The sequence below is a fragment of the Megalobrama amblycephala genome, linkage group LG10, assembly GCF_018812025.1.
Source record: "Megalobrama amblycephala isolate DHTTF-2021 linkage group LG10, ASM1881202v1, whole genome shotgun sequence".
Classification (NCBI taxonomy): domain Eukaryota; kingdom Metazoa; phylum Chordata; class Actinopteri; order Cypriniformes; family Xenocyprididae; genus Megalobrama; species Megalobrama amblycephala.
In genome coordinates, this window is record NC_063053.1 from 21,074,905 (window position 1) to 21,097,380 (window position 22,476).

A 22,476-nucleotide genomic window follows, 5' to 3' on the forward strand; every position below is an offset into this window, starting at 1 on the left:
GACCTTCAACCGTTTGGAGGCCAGTGAAGTTCACTATAAGGAGAATAATCCTGTAATGTTTTCATCAAAAACCTTAATTTCTTTTCAGCTGAAGAAAGAAAGACATGAACATTTTGGATGACATGGGGGTGAGTAAATTATCAGGAAATTTTAATTTGAAAGTGGACTAATCCTTTAATGCCCATCATAAACTTTCTATGCATCAGTCTAAATTTGCTAAAAGTGAACACAAACAAACTAAATTTCAGGTCATCAAATTTTTGTTTATTGATTGACCAGGCTCTCTTTACCTGTCAAATAAAAAACAGATACACAGGAAATTCTGCACAGATGCAAATGATAAGAAATTCTGAGCCAAACCAATGACTTTTTCTTAGACTTTCCTGGCTAACGGGTGTTGAAGATGCACTGCAGACTCCTGTCTGAGTTATTTAGAAGATTTTTAAAAACGTGATTTTGTAGCATGTGCAAGCCTAGCAGCTCTCTCATTGCTTGGGGTATTCAAAGGTCAAGAACAAATTAGAGTGGCACTCAAAAACTCACATTCACATTGAGACAATGTGACACAAGTGCCACTAAAAGTATCAACAAACAAATCCAGCTTTAAAACAAAAATGCAATTGGAGGAAGAAAAAGCACAATGGGAAACACAAACAAATGAGACCAAAGAAACACAACATAAATATTCTTCTGTTTACGGGTACATTTGTGTGACTGCGACAGCCAGGCAGCCTAATTAAAAACCTGCATTATGAAATATCAAAGATCAACACAAGCTCCGCCCACAAGAGAGCAGACAGAGAGGGCGATGACCACATGAGAGTCCAGGACCACAGAACAAAAAAAATGAAGAAATGCAGCTGCCTGAAGGGTAGTGCAGTAACAGGAAGTCCATGATGGAGGTATGGGGCCATGAAGAGGTGAGAGGTCAGAGGTTCATTTGTAAAGCCTCAGAATGGATGTTCGGAGACAAATATTGTGAGGCGGATGATTGAACTGCCTCGGAAGTTGATGACGTTATTAACGGTAACCATCTCTAGGTCTAGAACGACGGTCTTTGGTCCTTTAATGGGCCGGGCCAGAACCAAAGTTGCACTGATATTACTGGTTTGCTGTGGTGAAGAGAAAGAAAAAGTCAAATTAAAAAATAAGAAGTTTTTTTTATTTTATTTCACAGGACAGGCGTTGAAATAACAGTAAATAATTCATGTTTTATAAATGAATGCTGGTTTTGACATTCTTTCTCTTCACAGATGAATTCTTCCAACAATTTCATCAGCTTATTCATTAAGGGATATATAAGACCAATAAAGACTTTGTGGTTTGGCTCCAGAGTAATTCTGACAGAAAGTTTCACAGAAATCCTTCAGCTCCCTCAAGTGGTCACCTTTATATATACGCTACTCTTCAAAAGTTTGAGGTTGGTAAGAATTTTTAATGTTTTTGAAAGAAAACTTCTCTTATACTCACCAACACTGCATTCATTTGATCAGAAACACAGTAAAAACGGTAATATTGTGAAATATTATTACAATTATAACAATTGTAATAATATTTCACAGCATCATTACTCCAGTCTTCAGTGTCACATGATCCTTCAGAAATCATTCTAATATGCTGATTTTGGTGCTCAAGAAACATTTTTTTATTATTACCAGTGGTGAAAACAGTTGTGTTGCTTAATATTTTTTTGGAAACCAATCACTGGGGTTTAGACAAATCATATATCATTGTACGAATTAGCCACCTCGTAAAATACATTATGAATTGGTCGTGAGATAGCGTTGGATATATAGACAGAAGCCCACTCACTCACCCGCATGTAAAACTCTCGCCCCTGATTGCCAGACTTGATCTGAAAGATGTAAAATGCTCCAGGGTAACGTGTGGTGGCCTGCATTTGAAAAATATCGGCAGGAACACTGCGGCCAGAAGACAAATCCATATGCCTGTACAGGATAGTAAAGGGTCTTTCCCGACATGCAGGATTCTCCGCAGAACACATGCACTGACTGAGAGAGAAAGAGAAATGTAACAATATGTCACACCTGTTCAACAATAAACCAATAAGTCAAATGACTGACTTCATGCTTTAACTACAGTAAACAAGTTGTCTACTGCCAGCATTCATGAACTCACTTGTCACTGAGCTCTATGTAAGGTGGATCACATCTGAGAGGATCCAGACATGTGTAACCTCCCTGGAAATTGAAACACACTTGTGCTGTTGTACAGGTGTTGTTACCAGACTCACATTCATTGAGATCTTCAAAATCAAACACACAACAGAGTCAGGTTATCATCATGTTCATCATTAACAGCAGCAACTGTAACAACAAACAATCAATGTAAAGGAAGCTAAATGGTGCAGTAGATATTAAATATTCTAACTCGCTAATGCCAGTGGTGGATGAACTGAGAAAATGTAGCCATAAGTATGACTTACTGGCCGTGAATGTATTTTTCATAATATTTTTTCATTTTATATTATTATTTTTTTATTATTATTATTATTTTTATTTTATTTTTTCAATATTTTTTCATTTTATATACACACATATATATATATATATATTTATATATACACACACATATATATATATATATATATATATATATATATATATATATATATATACACACACACACATATATATATATATATATATATATATATATATATATATATATATATATATATATATATATATATATATATATATATATATATATATATATATATATATATACATACACACACACACATATATATATATATATATATATATACACACTCACACACACACATATATATATATATATATATATATATATATATATATATATATATATATATATATATATATATATATATATATATATATATATATATATATATATATACACATACACACACACACACACACACACACCCCGATCAGGCATATCATTATGACCACTGACAGGTGAAGTAAATAACACTGATTATCTCTTCATCACAGCACCTGTTAGTGGGTGGGATATATTAGGCAGCAAGTGAACATTTTGTTCTCAAAGTTGATGTGTTAGAAGGAGGAAAAATGGGCAAGCGTAAGGATTTAAGCGAGTTTGACAAGGGCCAAATTGTGATCTCCAAAACTGCAGCTCTTGTGGGGTGTTCCCGGTCTGCAGTGGTCAGTATCTATCAAAAGTGGTCCAAGGAAGGAACAGTGGTGAACCGGCGACAGGGTCATGGGCGGCCAAGGCTCATTGATGCACGAGGGGAGCGAAGGCAGGCCAGTGTGGTCCGATCCAACAGACGAGATGCTGTAGCTCAAATTTCTCAAGAAGTTAATGCTGGTTCTGATAGAAAGGTGTCAGAATACACAGTGCATCGCAGTTTGTTGCATATGGGGCTGTATAGCCGCAGACCAGTCAGGGTGCCCATTCTGACCCCTGTCCACCGCTGAAAGCGTCACTTGGGGGCATGTGAGTAGCAGAACTGGACCACGAGCAATGGAAGAAGGTGGTCTGGTCTGATGAATCATGTTTTCTTTAACATCACGTGGATGGCCGGGTGCGTGTGCATCGCTTACCTGGGGAACACATGGCATCAGGATGCACTATGGGAAGAAGGCAAGCTGGTGGAGGCAGTGTGATGCTTTGGGCAATGTTCTGCTGGGAAACCTTGGGTCCTGCCATCCATGTGGATGTTACTTTGACATGTACCACCCTTTGTACACCCTTTCATGGAAATGGTGGCTGTGACCACAAAGCAAAAATGGTTCAGGAATGGTTTGAGGAGCAAAACAGCGAGTTTGAGGTGTTGAATTGGCCTCCAAATTCCCCAGATCTCAATCCAATCGAGCGTCTGTGGGATGTGCTGAACAAACAAGTCCGATTCACAGTGGCCCCACCTCACAACTTACAGGACTTCAAGGATCTTGGTGCAGATACCACAGCACACCTTCAGGGATCTAGTGGAGTCCATTCCTCGACGGGTCAGGGCTGTTTTGGCAGCAAAAGGAGAACCAACACAATATTAGGAAGGTGGTCATAATGTTATGCCTGATCTGTGGGTATATAAATCATACAGAACGAGTTTTTTTGAGAAAGTAAAAATGTGCACAGTTTTCTGTGATGGGTAGGTTTAGGTGTAGGGGGATAGAAAATACGGTTTGTACAGTATAAAAACCATTACGCCTATGGAATGTCCCCACAATTCACAAAAACAAACGTGTGTGTGTGTGTTTGTTTGCAAAACTGCGCTTGTCATAAAAACATGAAGACATTTTCATTTTGTTGGTTTAAAGTGATAAATATTTCCCCCAGATGCACCTAGAAGGCCAAACAAACATTTATAAAAATATGCACAGAGAAGAAGCACATAATATAAATATGTACTGATACCTTCACAGCTCCTTCCATCCTCATACACATAATATCCTGGCGGACACACACAGGAGAATGATCCTGGCGTGTTCACACACGTGTGCTGACAAAGGAAGTCTGAGAAACTGCACTCGTCCAGATCTAAGAACAGGTATTGATGAAGGTAAACACATTACACACAACTCACACATACAAATATAAGCAACACGCATCCTAAACCTATCTCTAAAACCTCTAAACTGGACTGTCCTGTTTTCTGTTCCCTATTTTCCTCCTTTCCAATCATCTCTTCTCCCCTGTTTACCGTTGCAGGTGGTCCCATCAGAGGCGAGCTCGAACCCCTCGTCACAGGTGCACATGAATGAGCCGTATGTGTTCAAACAGCCGTGAGTGCAAGGGTTTGTCTCACACTCGTCCACATCTGGTGACAGAGAAAAAGGAAGAATGAAGGAAGGATGGAAGAAGATGGCATATCTCAAGATTTTTATTGAATAACAACTTTACTTTAACCTAAACTGTAATGATCAAAACAATACAAGTAATGTTCAAGTGTATGTGTTCACCTTGGCATGTCCTACTATCTGTATTAAGAAGGAATCCCGGACTACAGGAGCAGGAATATGAGCCAGGGACGTTAGCGCATAGCTGCTGGCAGTAACCATAGCGACACTCATCAATGTCTAAAGAAAGGTGAGTCAGAGAGCACTAAATACACAAAACAACAGTGACAACTGAATTAAGAGATTGTTTAGGGTCAAATAAGAACAACTGAATTATTGCATTATGTAACTAATGAAATAACTGATTTGTCATATAATCAAACTGTTAAACAAGTAACTTGATTTATAATGTACACTACCGTTTCTTGTTATTATCAATGTAATCTTACCTTGGCACTGTCCACCCACCAGCCAATAGCCCTCAGTACATGAGCAGGTATATCCACCGGCTGTATTTATACACACCTGAGTCGGGTTACACTGGTGTGACTCTGTCTCGCATTCATCGACATCTAAAAAATAAAAGAAAGCCATTGTCAGTTCAGTTCACTTGTGCTTTTCCCCAGCTGACCACTTTATCAACTCACCTGAAACAATCCATCTGTACAATGAGCTCTTCTGATTTATGACGTTGTATTAATCTGTCTTACTGATAACTTGCCCTATGTGGACAGATCTTTACTTTACTTCACACTTAGCAGGTCTGTTACAACTCAAACTCCATCCCTGACCTCATAAATTTTACCTGACTATCACATCTTACGAAAATAACTAGTCTTACACAACACATTTCCAAAACTGGAATTCATATCTCCTCGTTCCACTCTCACTAGCTCATTATCAGCACAAGTCCTTATGAGGGCATTATATGCCTTAAATACCCGAAAAAGCACCCTTGGTTCTCAGACCATGAAGTCACATATTTTAAAAGAAAGCAAATGTTACTATGAAAGTGATGAGGGCATGATGGAGTCGGGGGGTAGGGGACCGTGTGAAAGCCAGATAATTATAGTTTCTTTGGTCAAAGCTGCCAACAGTCCCACTGTTACTATATGGGTAGAATGATGCAATGGATCCTGGCAAACCGAGCTGAAATTCCATAATATGTTACTTCACAAAGCCTGAACAGTCCAAAAAGTCTAGGTGCATAAGCCACAAAAATTCAAATAGGCAAAAGTTGCAAAAAGGCCTGTACACTATGAAGGTTAAAAAGGAACAACATAAAAGCAAATGCAAGAGAAAAAGAACACAGCTTTATTGAGGAACAGCAAATGTTTTGGTCACAACATGACCTTCTTCAGTGCCTAATTTTAAATGAGTTTTAAATGACCCATTCACTTGCATTTGACATTTCAACAAAAGTGCCTTACTGTGCAGAAATCACAAAGGCAGTCATATGTTTTGCATTACATCTACCTGGAATTGAAACTTTGCGTTAGCAGCTCAGATCCTTAACAATTACATAGCTTGTTGGTAATACGTATCAGAAAGCATTATTATGAGGTGGATTCAATACAGCCAGGTCTGATAGCAGAGATGCAGGCCACATGAGACAGAAAACCCGCTCAGGCCCAGCTGGATCCCAGAAAGCGAAGGAGAGCATCTGGATTACATGTGTACAATCACACACATCTGATCTGAGGTAAAAGGATCTGGGGCATTCTGGGAATGAAAGCATTTTTGGGATCAGATCTGATCTGGGAACAGTAAAAAAGACTTAAATGAGGGTCAAAGGAAAGACATGTTGTGTAAATGAAAGAGAGATAAACATGCCTGCATGTAAAAAAGGAAAAGAGATCAATGATATTATTTGTCGGCGGATGATATCATTCATGCGAGTCAAGACTTTAACTGCACCTTTAACAAGTTTACTACGGTATAATTCTTTAAACTTAACAAGGGGTCCAAATAACAGATGTTGTTGAGGTCATTAAATCTAATCTTCACATCGGAGATATCCAATCCCTTAAAAGTAAACCCAGGGGGAAAATCTGAAGACTTTAATTGTATTTGGAAAATCTGTGCAATTCTATGAAATAGATTTACACTTGCTAAAATGTGTTAAAGTGAATCCATAACACTCTAAATTGTAGGTGAAAGCAAAATCAAATTAGCAAAAATATATAACAAACACAGAAGAGGGTGGGGAAATTGTAGAATCGTTTGAATGACGGGTGTTAGAATTCATACTCATAAGTTAGGACATGCTTGTAAAAATTAAAGCCAAACAATTAAACAAAAAAGAAACATGCAAGTCTAAACTTTTCAGGCATGGAAAACTTGTAGATGATTAACATGAACAAACAGGTTGAGGTCAATCCAGGACCCAAGAATCTGGCACCAACTCAAAGCTCTTGCTTCTATATGCACCTCTTCATTCCAGAGATTTAATGCCAGTGATCTGTTGCCACACACTGGTTGTTTAAATTATATCAAAGGCATTTACAATCCACCACTGCAATAGTTCAAGCAGCCCGGTCAAGCAACGCTTCACACAGCATATGTGAATTAGCTAGAGTCATTATACTAATGTGCGGTGTACAGCAAGGTAATAATTGCATTTTGTGTGGAATGTCTAGTGCACGAAGTCAGCCACAAGAAGAGTCTTTTTTAAAAAGGTGTAAGGCGTGATTTTCCTGCTAAACGGAAACTGAGATCATGCTTCCTGCAATAAAGCAATAAAACTTGCCTAGGGAAGAAGATATCAAAGGCAAAGGCACTGGCAACGCCTTGCCCCAAAAGGACAATACCTCCCCCACCACACACACACAAACAAACACACCTTCCCTTCCCCCTGACTGAAAGTTATTCAAAACATATAATGTAACTTGTGTATTTATTGTTTTTCCCTTTTCATGTTTGGTACCATTTTAAAGGTCTCAGTGCGAATTGGTAAATGGTCTCAATTTCACAGCAGTCACTGGTGTTATGAAGAAGATTGAAAACTAAGGAAAATTCTGTCCCCTTTTTGGGTGGTGTCTCTCTTCTCCTCTCCCCCAAAACAGGTGTTGGTGTAATAAACATTTACAACTCTTTGTTCTGGTCTGTATATAAGGTAAAAAGCAAAGCAGTCAGGGGGGATCTTCTGCAGGCCCCCGCAGAGATGGGTGAATGTCTGAGGACATTCACCCATCCCTGTGTATATATGCATTTCTTTGAGTAATCGATGTTATGCATTTAACATTTCTGAATTGGCTTTAATTGTCTAATTGTAATGTAATTGGCATCCTATATTCTTACTTGACAAATAAAAGGTTATATTTGGTTGATTCTGTATTATTCTTAATCCATTATTTTTAGTAGATCAAAGCGAAGGTATTACCTCAAATCTGTGTTCAGGATTGTTCATACGAAAGGTTTAATAGATGGAGCATGGGGCACGTCAATTAAATCCATTTCGATTTCTGACTATCACTGCCTTAAATAAGTTGCAGTTTTCGTAAATATATAAAAACTATGCTTTTTGTTACGAGTAAGCAGAGCGCGACCGACTTAAAGGTAGATATTTACCCTGCATCCAATGTTTAAGGTCAGACTGACGAGTTTGTGTCCGGGAAGAGTGCTCAAATCGGCCGAAGTAACTCTTCTAAAGCGATACCGGGACTGCAGTGAACGAAATAATTGAAGCTATAAGGTAATCAGAATAATCGAATATCTAAATTAATACATAACAAATGATTAATTTCTAATTGGAAACACAACCTAAGAGTAATAATCATTTGAAATTGGAGTCAGATTAAACGAGTGAAATTAAGTGAACATTCAGAGGCGCTGAAAAGGCATACACGCGTTAACCTTCCCCGTCCTGTGGGAAACCGTCATTGGACCCATTAGACGGGCCTTACAAAGTGGTGACGTTCCCTCCGTGATCTCCCATATCCTGTTGGCGAGTGTCTTTTCAGTGGAAAATTGGGATTTGCAACAAGTAAGAGGCTTGATCATCTTCTCTTTCTTCAGCTGTGGTAAGTCCATTCTTATTTGCCTTTTAGAAGTGTTAAGGGAAAGATAGCTGCATCCTACACATTCGTAGAATGGGTCGGCATACCCATAGATTTAAGACCGGAGACCGAAATCCGGTGGGGCTGGAGAATTAGACAACCACGTTATCAGGGACATGATAGCAGCAGAGTAGATGAGAAATGATATCCCTTGCTTTAACTTTAAAGATCTCCTTGTTTGCTTAAGCAACAGGAGGTTAACCTTAAATTGGAATAACATCATCCAAATTTTATTCTGGTATTCAGCAGAGGGCTGTAAATTAAAAAACCTAATTTCTGAGGTAAAGAGCTACATGTTTATTTGCCTTGCTGCAACAACGTTGCAACACTGAAAATAAGCAAATGGTCACATTGTGAAAAAATCTTGTGATTGGATAAACCAAAAGATAACAAGGGAGAAAATATCTCACTGGAATTCTTTGTGTGTGAAAATGTAAAGCTGGACAAAGCAATGTTGTGAAACTAAAAGTTTTCCAAAGAAAAAGATTTGGGCATAATTCTGTCTCAGTCCTGGAGAACTGCTGCCATGCAGAAGTCCTAGAGACTGCAATTGGGAAAACATTAAATGTTAAAACTAATGTATATAATGATAAAATGATGTCACTGAGAGGCTTGCAACCAAGCCTGAGGGTTTCACCCATTCAGAGGACATGCTTAGCTTGTCTTTTTCATAAAAGGAATTTAACCAAAGAATAAGATGAATTACCATACTTTGGAATTGTTCAAGAGGTGCTAAGAAGGTTTACGACTGAGGTCATAAATGGTGTAAACAGCACTGGTTAAGTTCAGAATTAAAAATTCTGGTCTCAGTTCAGAGAAATAATAATTACTGCACTCTTGTATGTTGTTCAGTGCCCCAAAAGAGACTGAAAAAACAAACAGACCAAAAATTAATCTTTGTGCTCAATCAAACCTGTGTTTGTCCGACCTTTCTTTTCACATCCAAATAGATTCTCAGAAGAGTGTAATTGATAACATCTTAGACCCAAAAAATAAGAAAATTGTGTCCAATTCTATATTGTAGTCACAAAAATCTTAAAGTTGAGCAGATGATTTGACCCAACATTCACAGCATCAAAGTCTATAACTGTTTCCAGTTTAGCCTGTTGCTGTGAACACAATGCAATGCCATCACAGTTGTAGCTGCAGGGCCAAATGCCTTCTAAAAGAGGTGACAAGTCACTCTCTGGGAAAATGACTCAGCCAAGACCCTCTTGATACCAGCAAATAGAATTATTTTTAATGTATATTATTTTAATATAATATAATTTATATTATGATCACATCATGATATATATTATATTATGATGGCCAGGGATGGCCTTTAATCTCATGATGATTCAAGCAATGGTGTGGTAGAAGAGAGGATTTTGGAGAGGAGCAGAAGGAATTAGAATGTAGTAAGATGGAACCAGAATGGAGACAGAAGTTGGGAGCACTATTAGTGCTGAGAGAATTATGAGGAATCAATGGAAGGATTCAAATTTGTAATTGTGTTAGACACATTGTTCTCACAGAACACACATTCTAGTTGTTTGTGCTACATGTGCACCTAGACTAGTTGAATTTATTCTTTAAAACACATGACTGCCTTACTGTAAGTGATGCGTTGACACACTTAGGTTTGAGGTTAGATGCTATGCATTTTAGACCATGTGTCTTGTGTAAGTTGGAATAACTAGTACTGAAATAGTACAACATGTGTGTCTGTGTTAAATTTGTTTGTCTCCTAAATGGAACACTCAGCTATCTTCCATATAGCTGCAGTTAAACCATGCACAGGAGCATAGAATCGCCAAAAGGCTACAATGTGCTTCACAATTGCATTAAATAAATTAAGAAAAATGGAAGGAATAAATAAAATTAATGGGAAAGAACTTCTTTATCTTCTATCTGTGCAAGAATCTTTAATGAGAAAAATTACAATGACCAGTATTTATTAACTAAAACAATCAACCCGATTGTCATATCTTGAATAGGCTAAATCCATTCAAGATCAAAACATGAATCAAAAAATTCAAATTCTATTGATCTGTAACCCAGTGACAAGAGGAAGTATAAGTTTTGATTTTCTTTTGCAACAAAACCACAAACAAAGTGGACAAGTGTTAGCAAACTCCTCTCTGGGAGCGCTAGATCATGTATGGGATCTGATCAGGGAAGTTATTTTACTGGAAATGTAATTAAAGTTGTGTGAAATGTTAATATCTAGCAGAAACTCTTCTGTCTTTACAGACCACAGAGGTCCAAATGGTCAAGTATTTGAATGACCCCATAAATACCGATTGCTAAACAAACAGCACAACACCACAAAAGGTGATCTGGTGTCCTAATCACAGATCTGATAAGTGTGAGATTCCCCCAGGAGAGCCGGGTGTGACAAAACTCACAACACAACAGACTGTGTAAGCACAGCTGTGATAGCAACTCAAGGTGTAAGATTCTCTGACAATGCTTAACACCAGCAGTCAGATCTGACCAATAACATTCAGTTTTATCTGGCCTTTTCTTTGCAGAAGCAAAATCATAATAATGATCTATGTCTCTGTAATCTAAAACAAATTTTCTTCTAATGGCATACAATCTTAACAGATTAAAGCCATTTGCAACAAGTGTCTGGATAAAACCAATTCAAGAAAAATTAAGATGGCACCATCTACCTTAACATAATTTGTTTGAAGGTTCAAGATAAACTGTTTTCCCTGTGTGTTTGTTTCCTTTTCAGGATTGACAGCTGCCATTTTAAGGGCCATAATACACAACTTTACACGCAGGAGATGGGGGTGTAGAAACTTCATGGGGCCATCCACATCTCATGACACTAATAGAGACATGGCCTCCCAGTGTAGAACTGGAACTAAATTATGCAACACAATTATGGTAGATAGACACCACCCATCTTCTACACAAACATACAGAACACACACTACAAACTCACAACATCTCTACCTGGAATAGATCATATAAGACTATCTAGGCTAAAATTATTCACATAAGGCAAACCTAACATATCATTCACCTTCATACATATAGGACAAGGGAAATTATTGTCATAATTTCTTTTCTTTTTTAACTGTGTCAAATTTGAGGTATAATGGAAGCACTGTAATATGCAGGACATGTGCATGGCTTTAGTCACACATCAATTAATAGAATTTCTGATCATTCCAATTACAAATTACAAATCTAAATGAGACCTATTCAGTAATGTAACTGGTCTTTCTCAGTCCTTGGCATTGTTGCAAACTAGGAGGGCCCCCTAGTTTCCAACATATGACTAATGACAAATTGAACTAAACAGCTAGAAATGAAATGCAGACATTTCTGCAAATCAGTTACTCAATTCCTAGACCTCTATTCTTGAGTGTGACTTAGCCTGTACATCAAATGCACAGATGATGGTTGAAAAAACTAAACAAAAGATTTTAAATCTCTGTTTCTGTAAATTCCATTCTCTAATTGACTTGAATGAAACCTTAGTTTTGCATTAAGGATGCACAGTTAAAACAACTATTATAGACAGTTTTATAATTGTAATTATGAAATTGTGTATTTCCATGTTTAAGTATGTGATATATTTAATTATGCATACCACTGGTAAATATACCTGTTATTTAGACTCTTTGCTACTTACCTTTAACTCATCCAGACCAAGTCTAAATTCCACTATCATATATGATAGTGAAGAATCTGGTGATTAAATGAGACCTGCTCACTAAAGATAGGACGAAAGAGAGACCTTGTTTACCATTCGCACTTTTGATATGTTCATCATGTGTTATTTTGTGTTATTCTGTTTCTCCAACAACCCTTTTCCTCATCTTACAATAACACCAAATTCATCAGTGTTCAAGTATTGAATGGTCACTCAGAAGTTGTTCAGGTGTCCTGCACGCAATGGAGCATCATCAGTGGAATGAATCCTTCACCCATGGAGATTTGACCTGCCCGGCAAACCAAACCTTCTACTTAAAGGTAACCGAGGATTTCTCACAGGATCAATTAAACCTGGGGCGGATACAGGTGTTTCCGAAAAGTGCAATGAGACTTTCCTGACACGTTCTGCTCGTGCTGACCAGCACAACAGACTTGGTACAACCAGTCATTCTACAGTCAGAATACCACCACAGCCAAGTGCAGGTGGAAGCAAACCTGACCAAGAGGATCACAGACAGCTGCTACAGCATCCAATCAACACAGTACACAACTAAAGGGACTGTGTGTCACAGAGATGCATCCTGCAGTACTTTCATCTTAATGTTCAACCTGCCTTAATGTTGTTATTTCAGGTGACAGCCTATGGACACTCTGGAAGCAGGAAATGTTCAAAAGTGTTCAAAATTGGCCCCTCAGGGACTCATTGAATTTGCCCCAAGGGACCAGGGGCCATCTGTAAGGCGTGATTTTCCTGCTAAACGGAAACTGAGATCATGCTTCCTGCAATAAAGCAATAAAACTTGCCTAGGGAAGAAGATATCAAAGGCAAAGGCACTGGCAACGCCTTGCCCCAAAAGGACAATACCTCCCCCACCACACACACACAAACAAACACACCTTCCCTTCCCCCTGACTGAAAGTTATTCAAAACATATAATGTAACTTGTGTATTTATTGTTTTTCCCTTTTCATGTTTGGTACCATTTTAAAGGTCTCAGTGCGAATTGGTAAATGGTCTCAATTTCACAGCAGTCACTGGTGTTATGAAGAAGATTGAAAACTAAGGAAAATTCTGTCCCCTTTTTGGGTGGTGTCTCTCTTCTCCTCTCCCCCAAAACAGGTGTTGGTGTAATAAACATTTACAACTCTTTGTTCTGGTCTGTATATAAGGTAAAAAGCAAAGCAGTCAGGGGGGATCTTCTGCAGGCCCCCGCAGAGATGGGTGAATGTCTGAGGACATTCACCCATCCCTGTGTATATATGCATTTCTTTGAGTAATCGATGTTATGCATTTAACATTTCTGAATTGGCTTTAATTGTCTAATTGTAATGTAATTGGCATCCTATATTTTTACTTGACAAATAAAAGGTTATATTTGGTTGATTCTGTATTATTCTTAATCCATTATTTTTAGTAGATCAAAGCGAAGGTATTACCTCAAATCTGTGTTCAGGATTGTTCATACGAAAGGTTTAATAGATGGAGCATGGGGCACGTCAATTAAATCCATTTCGATTTCTGACTATCACTGCCTTAAATAAGTTGCAGTTTTCGTAAATATATAAAAACTATGCTTTTTGTTACGAGTAAGCAGAGCGCGACCGACTTAAAGGTAGATATTTACCCTGCATCCAATGTTTAAGGTCAGACTGACGAGTTTGTGTCCGGGAAGAGTGCTCAAATCGGCCGAAGTAACTCTTCTAAAGCGATACCGGGACTGCAGTGAACGAAATAATTGAAGCTATAAGGTAATCAGAATAATCGAATATCTAAATTAATACATAACAAATGATTAATTTCTAATTGGAAACACAACCTAAGAGTAATAATCATTTGAAATTGGAGTCAGATTAAACGAGTGAAATTAAGTGAACATTCAGAGGCGCTGAAAAGGCATACACGCGTTAACCTTCCCCGTCCTGTGGGAAACCGTCATTGGACCCATTAGACGGGCCTTACAAAGGAAAATACAGTAAACCAACAGCAGAAAGTACCATTAGCATGTGAGCATTTGAAAATAACCAACTTTACCTGTAGAATCAGAAATATCTCCAGCAACTCTGTCTTAAGATCTTAAGAGCTTAAACCATTCTACAATAACGTCACACAAAGTACAAAATGCATGGTTGATATGAGTAAATTAATAAAATCTTTACAGTTTGGGGTCAGTAAAAATGTAATACTTTTTCAGTAAGGATCCATTAAATAGATCAAAAATGACAGTAAACATTTATAATTACAAAAGATTTACAAAAGAGATACAAAAGATTCTAATTCTCAAAGAATCCTGGAAAAAAAAGTTTCTCACAGTTTTTCAAGAACAATGTTTTCAATGATGATTAAAGTAAGAAATGTTTCTTGAGCACCAAATCAGCATATTAGAATGATTTCTGAAGGATCATGTGACACTGAAGACTGGAGTAATTCAGCTAAGGAATACATTTTAAAATATATTAAAATTTACAAAAGTATTTCACAGTATTATTGTTTTTACTGTATTTTTGATCAAATAAATGCAGCCTTGTTGAGAATAAGTGACTTCTTTCAAAAACAAAAAAGCAAAATCTTACCAACCCCAAACTTTTCAATGGTGTACTGTATATTAAAAAAAAATATCATTACAGTTAAGTTACAGTACAGTTACGTTCAGTGACTCAGTACTAATAATGACATCATACCACAATTTCCAGACGTCCCACTAAGCTAAAACACATTAATTAGTCTGCAGTACTAGAGCTACTCTCCATTTGCTGACAGACACCAGTTACAGTCCCACAGCCTGAACGGGCAAGTTTCAACTTGACAAATCAACATTTGGGAACCGTTTCAAGTTCCCACCTAGAATAAGATCATTTAAGCTCTTGAATTTTGATGCAAAGCATTCACATTCCAGAATCATAAGTGAGCCTTAGATCTTATTTTCTCAAGTTTCACCTGAACTGAACTGTCTTTCAGAAGTTTGCATGGGTTTATAAGTACAGAGGCTCAACTCAGGACTGAATGAAGTTATGATGGACACATTTCAGGTACTGACAGGGTTGACTGATTTGGTCCACCACATCTTAGCGCCACTGGCAGGGAGAGGGCATTCCCTTGTTTTTACAAACACACAACACCACAGCAATACCTGTAGGATGAATGATGGAATGGTTTAACACACTTCCTGTACAGTTTCTCTTCCATAACAGCATCCCATAACATACATAAATACTGAACGCACACTGTACAAAGGAAGCTTACAAGTCGCACAGCTGGTCAATGACAGATTTCATACAACAACCGATGACCTCAGATCCCGAGAAACCGCAATGGTTTGTATTTACGATTTTTCACGATTTATCCAAGCTTAACATGCTGTTTCTACAAGACCTTTCTGTGTCCAAAATCTGGAACAGGACATAACATTCATCTTCATTACTAAATCCAAGTATTTCCCAGGTCAGGACATGTGTGTGTGTTTGAAAAAGCGCATTCATGAGCGCATCTGTGCATCTGTCTTCTTTATAACACGACTGTCTTGGGCTCAAAAGGTAACAAATCTATCACTCTGTGTTTCTGCAGAAGAGTAAGAGAAGACTGGAGAATGCATTAACTGCAAAGACTGGCACCAACTCGAGACAAATCCGCAGACCATATCGAAAAAATAGAGCGCACAGTTATTTGTGCTACCATTTATCAAACGGCACGTGAAATAGGTCAACATGCTGACACACATAAAGACTCCAACAACACAATATATAACACCCATCTAGATGGAAGCAATAAAACATAGGAGATATCATCGACACCACATTCAGCTCAACAACTTCAACAGAAGCAGACCACATAGAGCCGGTTGCAAACTGATGATTTACGACAGTGAATAAGAAACTCAAAAACCGTTTCATTGTATTTGTAAAGTTGGATCAGTGCGCAGGGCTGAATGCCAGGACCTGTGTGTCTTCCTGCCTCTTCACAAGATGTAGTTTGTTCTGAGGTTCCACGGTATTTTGTGGTTCCACACTAATGTCTGATCCAGTCCAAATTACAAGATTCATTCTGCTGAAGTCTTTAAGATGCCACTCAGCCCACCGCAGCCATTACTAAATTACAGTCCAGCACAGAACTGAGTCTTTGCTTCATTTCAAAGCGAGAAGACCCATGGTCCATTGCAGAAAATGAAGTAAACATAAGACCACAACCTGATGTGACCCCACAGTGAGTACTGACCATGTCTCAAAGAGTCTTCTTAGCTTGTGTTATGCATTATAAAGAACTGGCTTTACATATGCCAGAATGTATGAAGTTCTTCTTGGGCACTAAACTTGAATTTGGTACTTTAAAAAAAAAAAATGTAAATCAATTATTTGCACATGATAAAGCACAATGCAAGACATGATAACATTTAAAGGGGACCTATTATGCAAAATTCCCTTTTACATGGTGTTTGAACATAAATGTGTGTCGGCAGTGTGTGTACAAAACCACCCTATAATGGTACAAATCCACCCACTCCTTTTTTTAATCCTCATAAATCATAAGCAGTGTCTCATAACAAGTCGTTTGCAGAATCTACCTTTTTTGAGGTCACAAAATGCCTAGGCCCCGCCCACGGACTGCAGACGGACTATTAGCACAGTCCCCGCCCTCAGCGTGCTGTACACAGTCCACCATTTTTATCTCCTTGCCAGTGCATTTAACAGCAGCGTTAAAGCTACTAAGTTATTAAAGAGAGCAGTGAATGATTTTATGTTTTTCCTTTGTTGTTTGATTCATATTAACAGCATATATAGCAGTAGGTACTTACACTGCTTTCACTTTAATACACAGATCTAATATACACACGTGATTTCTTTTACTTTATGTTCACAGACATAACCAACTGTGATTATGTGAACTTTGTGTGTTTTTGACATATCCTTGTGTGTTTGACAGTTTAAGTGCAATAACATGTGAAAGAGAACTTAGTTTAATACTGACGGGAAGCGCCATCTGACAGCCAGCTTTCTGTGTGCATGTGCTCAGAAAACCATATATCAGAAGTTTACACTGATATGGCTTCAAAACACATGCAGATAATAAATTTTCATGATGATGCAGAACTGCAATGTTGTGAGAGTGACCGCGATAGAGATGATAATCAAAACCAAACACATGTTTTGTTACTTTTGGCAGAGCATCCGAGGCAAAAGCTGTACAGGCTCCGCCCTCTTCTGGAAAGCGAGGTGGATAACAGCAGCTGATTTGCATTTAAAGATACATGCACGAAAACAGCATGTTTTTCCTTGCACTCAAAAATGGGCATTTACAACATGGTATAATAAATGATCTGTGGGGTATTTTGAGCTGAAACTTAACGACTTATATTACATCTTGTAAAAAGGGGCATAATAGGTCCCATTTAAAACTAACTAGTATCTGTTTTGTTACTCATTCTTAATTTCTAGTAAATAATCCAATAGTGACTAATATATATTCCAGCTGTCACTAGTAGGGCCTTCTTGTTCATTAGATACTAGTACTGTAATTAGATAATAGTAGTTTCTATTCAGTTAATGACTAGTACATGTTCATTAGATACTAGATGCTATTAGATACCATTTTTCTTTTGTACTAGTCACCATCTCTTTCTTATATAACAAATAAATATATCATTAGTTGACATATATTATTGCATTGGCTGCATCTCCTGAGTAATATATGGCAAAATATATCATATATGGTCATTTACGCTACCAGCCAAAAATTGTATATACTTGACTGACTGAATTTCTGTTTCTTATGACCTCAAAAGCCTTTTGATCTAAAGTATTAAATTACATTTTTAAGGATAGTAATTGCCCATGCATATATATTTCTGTACAAAGCTATTAAAACATTTTTTAAATGACAATGACAATTTTTAAAGAAAAGCCAGGCATGTGTTCAAATCTTGTGAGTTTGCACCTACAACCTTTTCTGGTACTGTCTTTAACAAACACCTCCGTGATCAACAAGGTTGTACAGGACACAGAAATGTATAGGACCATTAGGCAAACTTACCAACACAAGTGCCATCAGCACCAAGCGTATATCCGAGAAGGCAGGGAGTGGACCGGCTCACTATTGGGTAGCTTGGGCCGGGGCCTGGACCAGGGCCTGCTCCCACAGGAGGACCATTAGGAATGAACGGTTCAGAATATCCCAGCGATCTGTCAGGGTAGGACTCTTCAGGATAGGAAGACTCGGGGTAGGAGCGTGGGCTGTTGCGGGCATAAGATTGGGAGTAGAGTCCACGGGGGATGCACAGGTATCCACCGTTCTGATTTACGCACTGCATGTCACCCCGACATGGGTCTGGCAGTGTCCGACATTCATCAACGTCTGAAAGTATATGTGAGAAATGATGTTAACAGCTGTATTTGAAATACAAGTTCTTGATGAACATATTAATATCATGACATCCACTAACCGATACACTGTCTGGCACGGCGGTCATAAGTAAATCCATCTGTGCATGACTGGAGAGAAATAGGGATTTCATAATCAATCCATTAGATAAACAACATTTTATAGAGTTCATTCTGTGCAGCATGAAGGATTTCTGAAGAAGTTTGGCATTGCTATCATATGTTTATGTATATTACAGATGTACAACAGCACTGTAAAAGCAAAAAAGCCAAACTAATCAAAAAAGAACAAGTGAGACACTCTTATTATGACAGACATCAAACAATGGCAAGTTTGAAAAAAACAAAACAAACAAAAAAACACTTACCTGACTTTTCCCAGAGTGAATGCAGCATATGATACATATTAAAACTGACAACATTCTACAAATAAAAAACAAAATATCTCAGTAAATCATTTTGAAAACAAAAAACATTAAAATTCTTAAAGGGTTCATTTACTGATATAAGCACTAAATGGTCACCCAAAACCAAGAATATTTACAAACACTCACTAAGTTGGATCATTTTACCATCTTATTACCATGGTTCACATATTCTTGTGAAGCACTATGACAAAGCACAATAACATTTAATCATTACAAATATCTATCTGTTTTGTTACTGTAATACAACAATGACTAATATCTGTTCAATTTGTCACTAGTAGAGCCTTCTTGTTTATTAGATACTAGTACTTACTTCAACAATGACTAGTATATATTCAGTTAGTCACTAATAGGCTACATGTTCATTACAGACTAGCACTTATTTGCTACTAGTTACCATCCTGATAGTGATAATGTTAATAGTAATATTACTAGTAATATTTTTAATTATACTAGTAAGATTTTGAATTGAATTATAAAGTAGCCATTCTGACTAGTCAGTACATACAGTATGACACACAAAATGCAATTGTAACTAGTTGGATGTTACTAGTAACAATTGGTATGGATACCAGGGTAGCTACTTTATTTTACAGTCCTGTTCACCATGTGCATACTATGTACTTATTTTATAATAACTGGGTAATAACTAGGTACAACCCCTAAACCTAACCTTAACCCGTGTAGTTACTTTATATGTGACCCTGGACCACAAAACCAGTCATAAGTCACACAGGTATATTTGTAGCAATTGCCAACAATTCACTGTATGGGTCAAAATTATCAATTTTATTTTATGCCAAAAATGATTAGAATATTAAGTAAAGATCATGTTCCATGAAGATCATTTGTAAATTTCCTACCGTAAATATATCAAAAATGTATTTTTGTGAGTGGATGTGCATTGCTAAGGACTTCATTTGGACAACTTTAAAGGCGAATTTCTCAATATTTAGATTTTTTGGAACACCCTCAGATTCCAGATTTTCAAATAGTTGTATCTCTGCCAAATATAGTCCTATCATAACAAACCACACATCACTGCTTATTTGTTTATTTATTCAACTTTCAGATGATGCATAAATCTCAACTTTAAAAAAAAAAGACCCTTATGACTGGTTTTGTGGTCCAGGGTCACATATTACCCAGTACTTTCTTACACAAAAGTGCATATACTGTAAAAATAAAGTGCAACCAATACTAGTCTATAATAAATAAACTAGAATAGATCATTTGTAACAACAACTGGAATAGTTACTAGTACTAAGAAATTAACTACAAATCCCCAATGGCAATTAGCAACTTGTCACCAGTAACAATGGAATATTTACTTGTCACTACTAGAATGGTGACTTAGCAAATGAACAAGTACTATTGACCAGCTGAAGAGATAAGTCACACTAGTGGGCTATCAAATGAACAGTCAGTGAAAAGATAGTCAATATAGGATTACTTAGCAAATCATAAATAAGTGGCATAAGTTGTAAGTAATGTATGCTAAAGCGGCTTGCCATAAGCACCAGCTGACTAATTAAACTCACCTTTTGTTGGTCGACCAACTCAAGCCACGTAGTTCAAATAACATGTTTATGTGAATCCTTGTGGTTCCCTTGGAAAGAACGTCACACCACCAACCCGTAAACTCCTCGCAATAGGAAAAGAGTTGATCTTTGTGGTTTTACTACCTTTACGGGCTCGCAGGACCCAATGCGCAAAACGGAGTACCCAAAACGCCCCCTCCGCGTACGCGCGTTCACTTGAATGTCGAGACACTTGGCTTTGGTCACCCGCTGCGGCCGCCCTGTCGACCAAAGGCAAGAACGTGTGAGAACATTGACCAATAGTAAGAGGAGGGTCTTACTATATAAAAAATAGAAAACTTGCTGTATTTCTCCGTACTCGAACCACTCCACGGATTGTTTAGCAATGCAAATAAACGGGCCCCCAGAGCACTTGGCCAACAGCTGGATCCCATCAAAGACAGACAGCCCCCTTTGGAACGAAAGCGCGCACAGGGAGCCGCCACAGACTCAAAATGAGGAGAAGGAAGACGGCGATGAGGAAAACCGAGCAAAGAATCTAATAAAATTACGCATAATTAACTTGTGAGGCTCACCAGCCTTCTTAAATTTAGAGAGAGCTACTGTAGCCTACGTACTGGTGTCGAGTCATCACGTCAGGCGGACCCCATCAACCATATTAACTATTAAATAGAGTCGTTCAGGCTACTAGTAAAGTAAAACAATAGTTTTTTTAACGAAGTAAAACTCTTATGGTTTTACAGTTCGACTAAGGAGTGTAAAACGGTGTCAGAGCAACATATTTTGGACCAAAGGAAGTCAAAACAAAGGGTGGGGGTCTTTAACAAATAGAAGTAAAAAGTTCGCCCCACACACACACACACACACACACACACACACACACACACACACACACACACACACACACACACACAAAAGTTAGTCAAAGACAGAGCGCGTATTTATATCAAATAAATGCTAACGAATGGACGTAGTAAGTAACCATAGCAACAGTAGGCTGCTCTCGCGCTTGCCGGTGCGTCAAGTAGTAGCTGCACGTCGATAAGTATAATTATTTTTCACTTGTAAATATAAAAAATGTACACATCAAAAATGGCATTTATTACCAAAAACAGCCTATATCACAAAAAAGTTTTTAATTAACAAAAACATAAATGACCTTTAACTGTGTTAGTTAAAGAAAAAATGATTTAAAAAGTTGACTGCAGCCCAGTGGTTGGACAGCAGACCATAACCACAGTAAGTGTCACCTTGACCTGCATCTTATTAGCTATTGCCCAGTGTAAATATGCTGAAATAACCTTGTACTACTAACCTTTGAGCTATTAACACACTCGGCCCACACACTTGACTGGAAGGCTGCACATACAGTCAAACTTTGTTTTTATTGTATCCTTTTATATCAACTAGCTTTGCTTTTGCTTTTGTCTATTGATTAATTGGGTTTAGAGTAGGTTTGGCAGCATCTAGCAAGCCAGATGTGGACCGAATTCAGCAGGGAAGACTGCTGGGAGACCGAGACACTGTATCAGAGATCTTTTGGCATGGATAAAGGAAAGAAGATGGAGTCAATGGTCACATCACTGCCCCAGTCACTCAAAATAACTAAAAC

At 37.8% G+C, this 22,476-nt stretch overlaps 1 protein-coding gene across 2 annotated transcripts; it reads right to left on the reverse strand.

Moving 5' to 3' along the window:
- Positions 1-242: 242 nt before the first annotated feature.
- fbln5 (fibulin 5) lies at positions 243-21,644 on the reverse strand. 2 transcript variants are annotated; one of them, XM_048205416.1, is made up of 12 exons: positions 21,223-21,644; positions 20,865-21,124; positions 19,264-19,318; positions 18,958-19,006; positions 18,549-18,869; positions 5,261-5,383; positions 4,935-5,051; positions 4,676-4,792; positions 4,390-4,512; positions 2,140-2,266; positions 1,817-2,012; positions 243-1,112 (listed from the first exon to the last, which is right to left on the reverse strand). In XM_048205416.1, the coding sequence occupies exons 2-12, from the start codon at positions 20,906-20,908 to the stop codon at positions 951-953; spliced, it is 1,434 nt and encodes a 477-aa protein (XP_048061373.1). In that variant the 5' UTR covers positions 20,909-21,124; positions 21,223-21,644; the 3' UTR covers positions 243-950. The 2 variants fall into 2 exon arrangements, with proteins under 2 accessions (XP_048061373.1, XP_048061372.1); XM_048205415.1 differs by having other exon boundaries at positions 20,865-21,644.
- Positions 21,645-22,476: the final 832 nt, after the last annotated feature.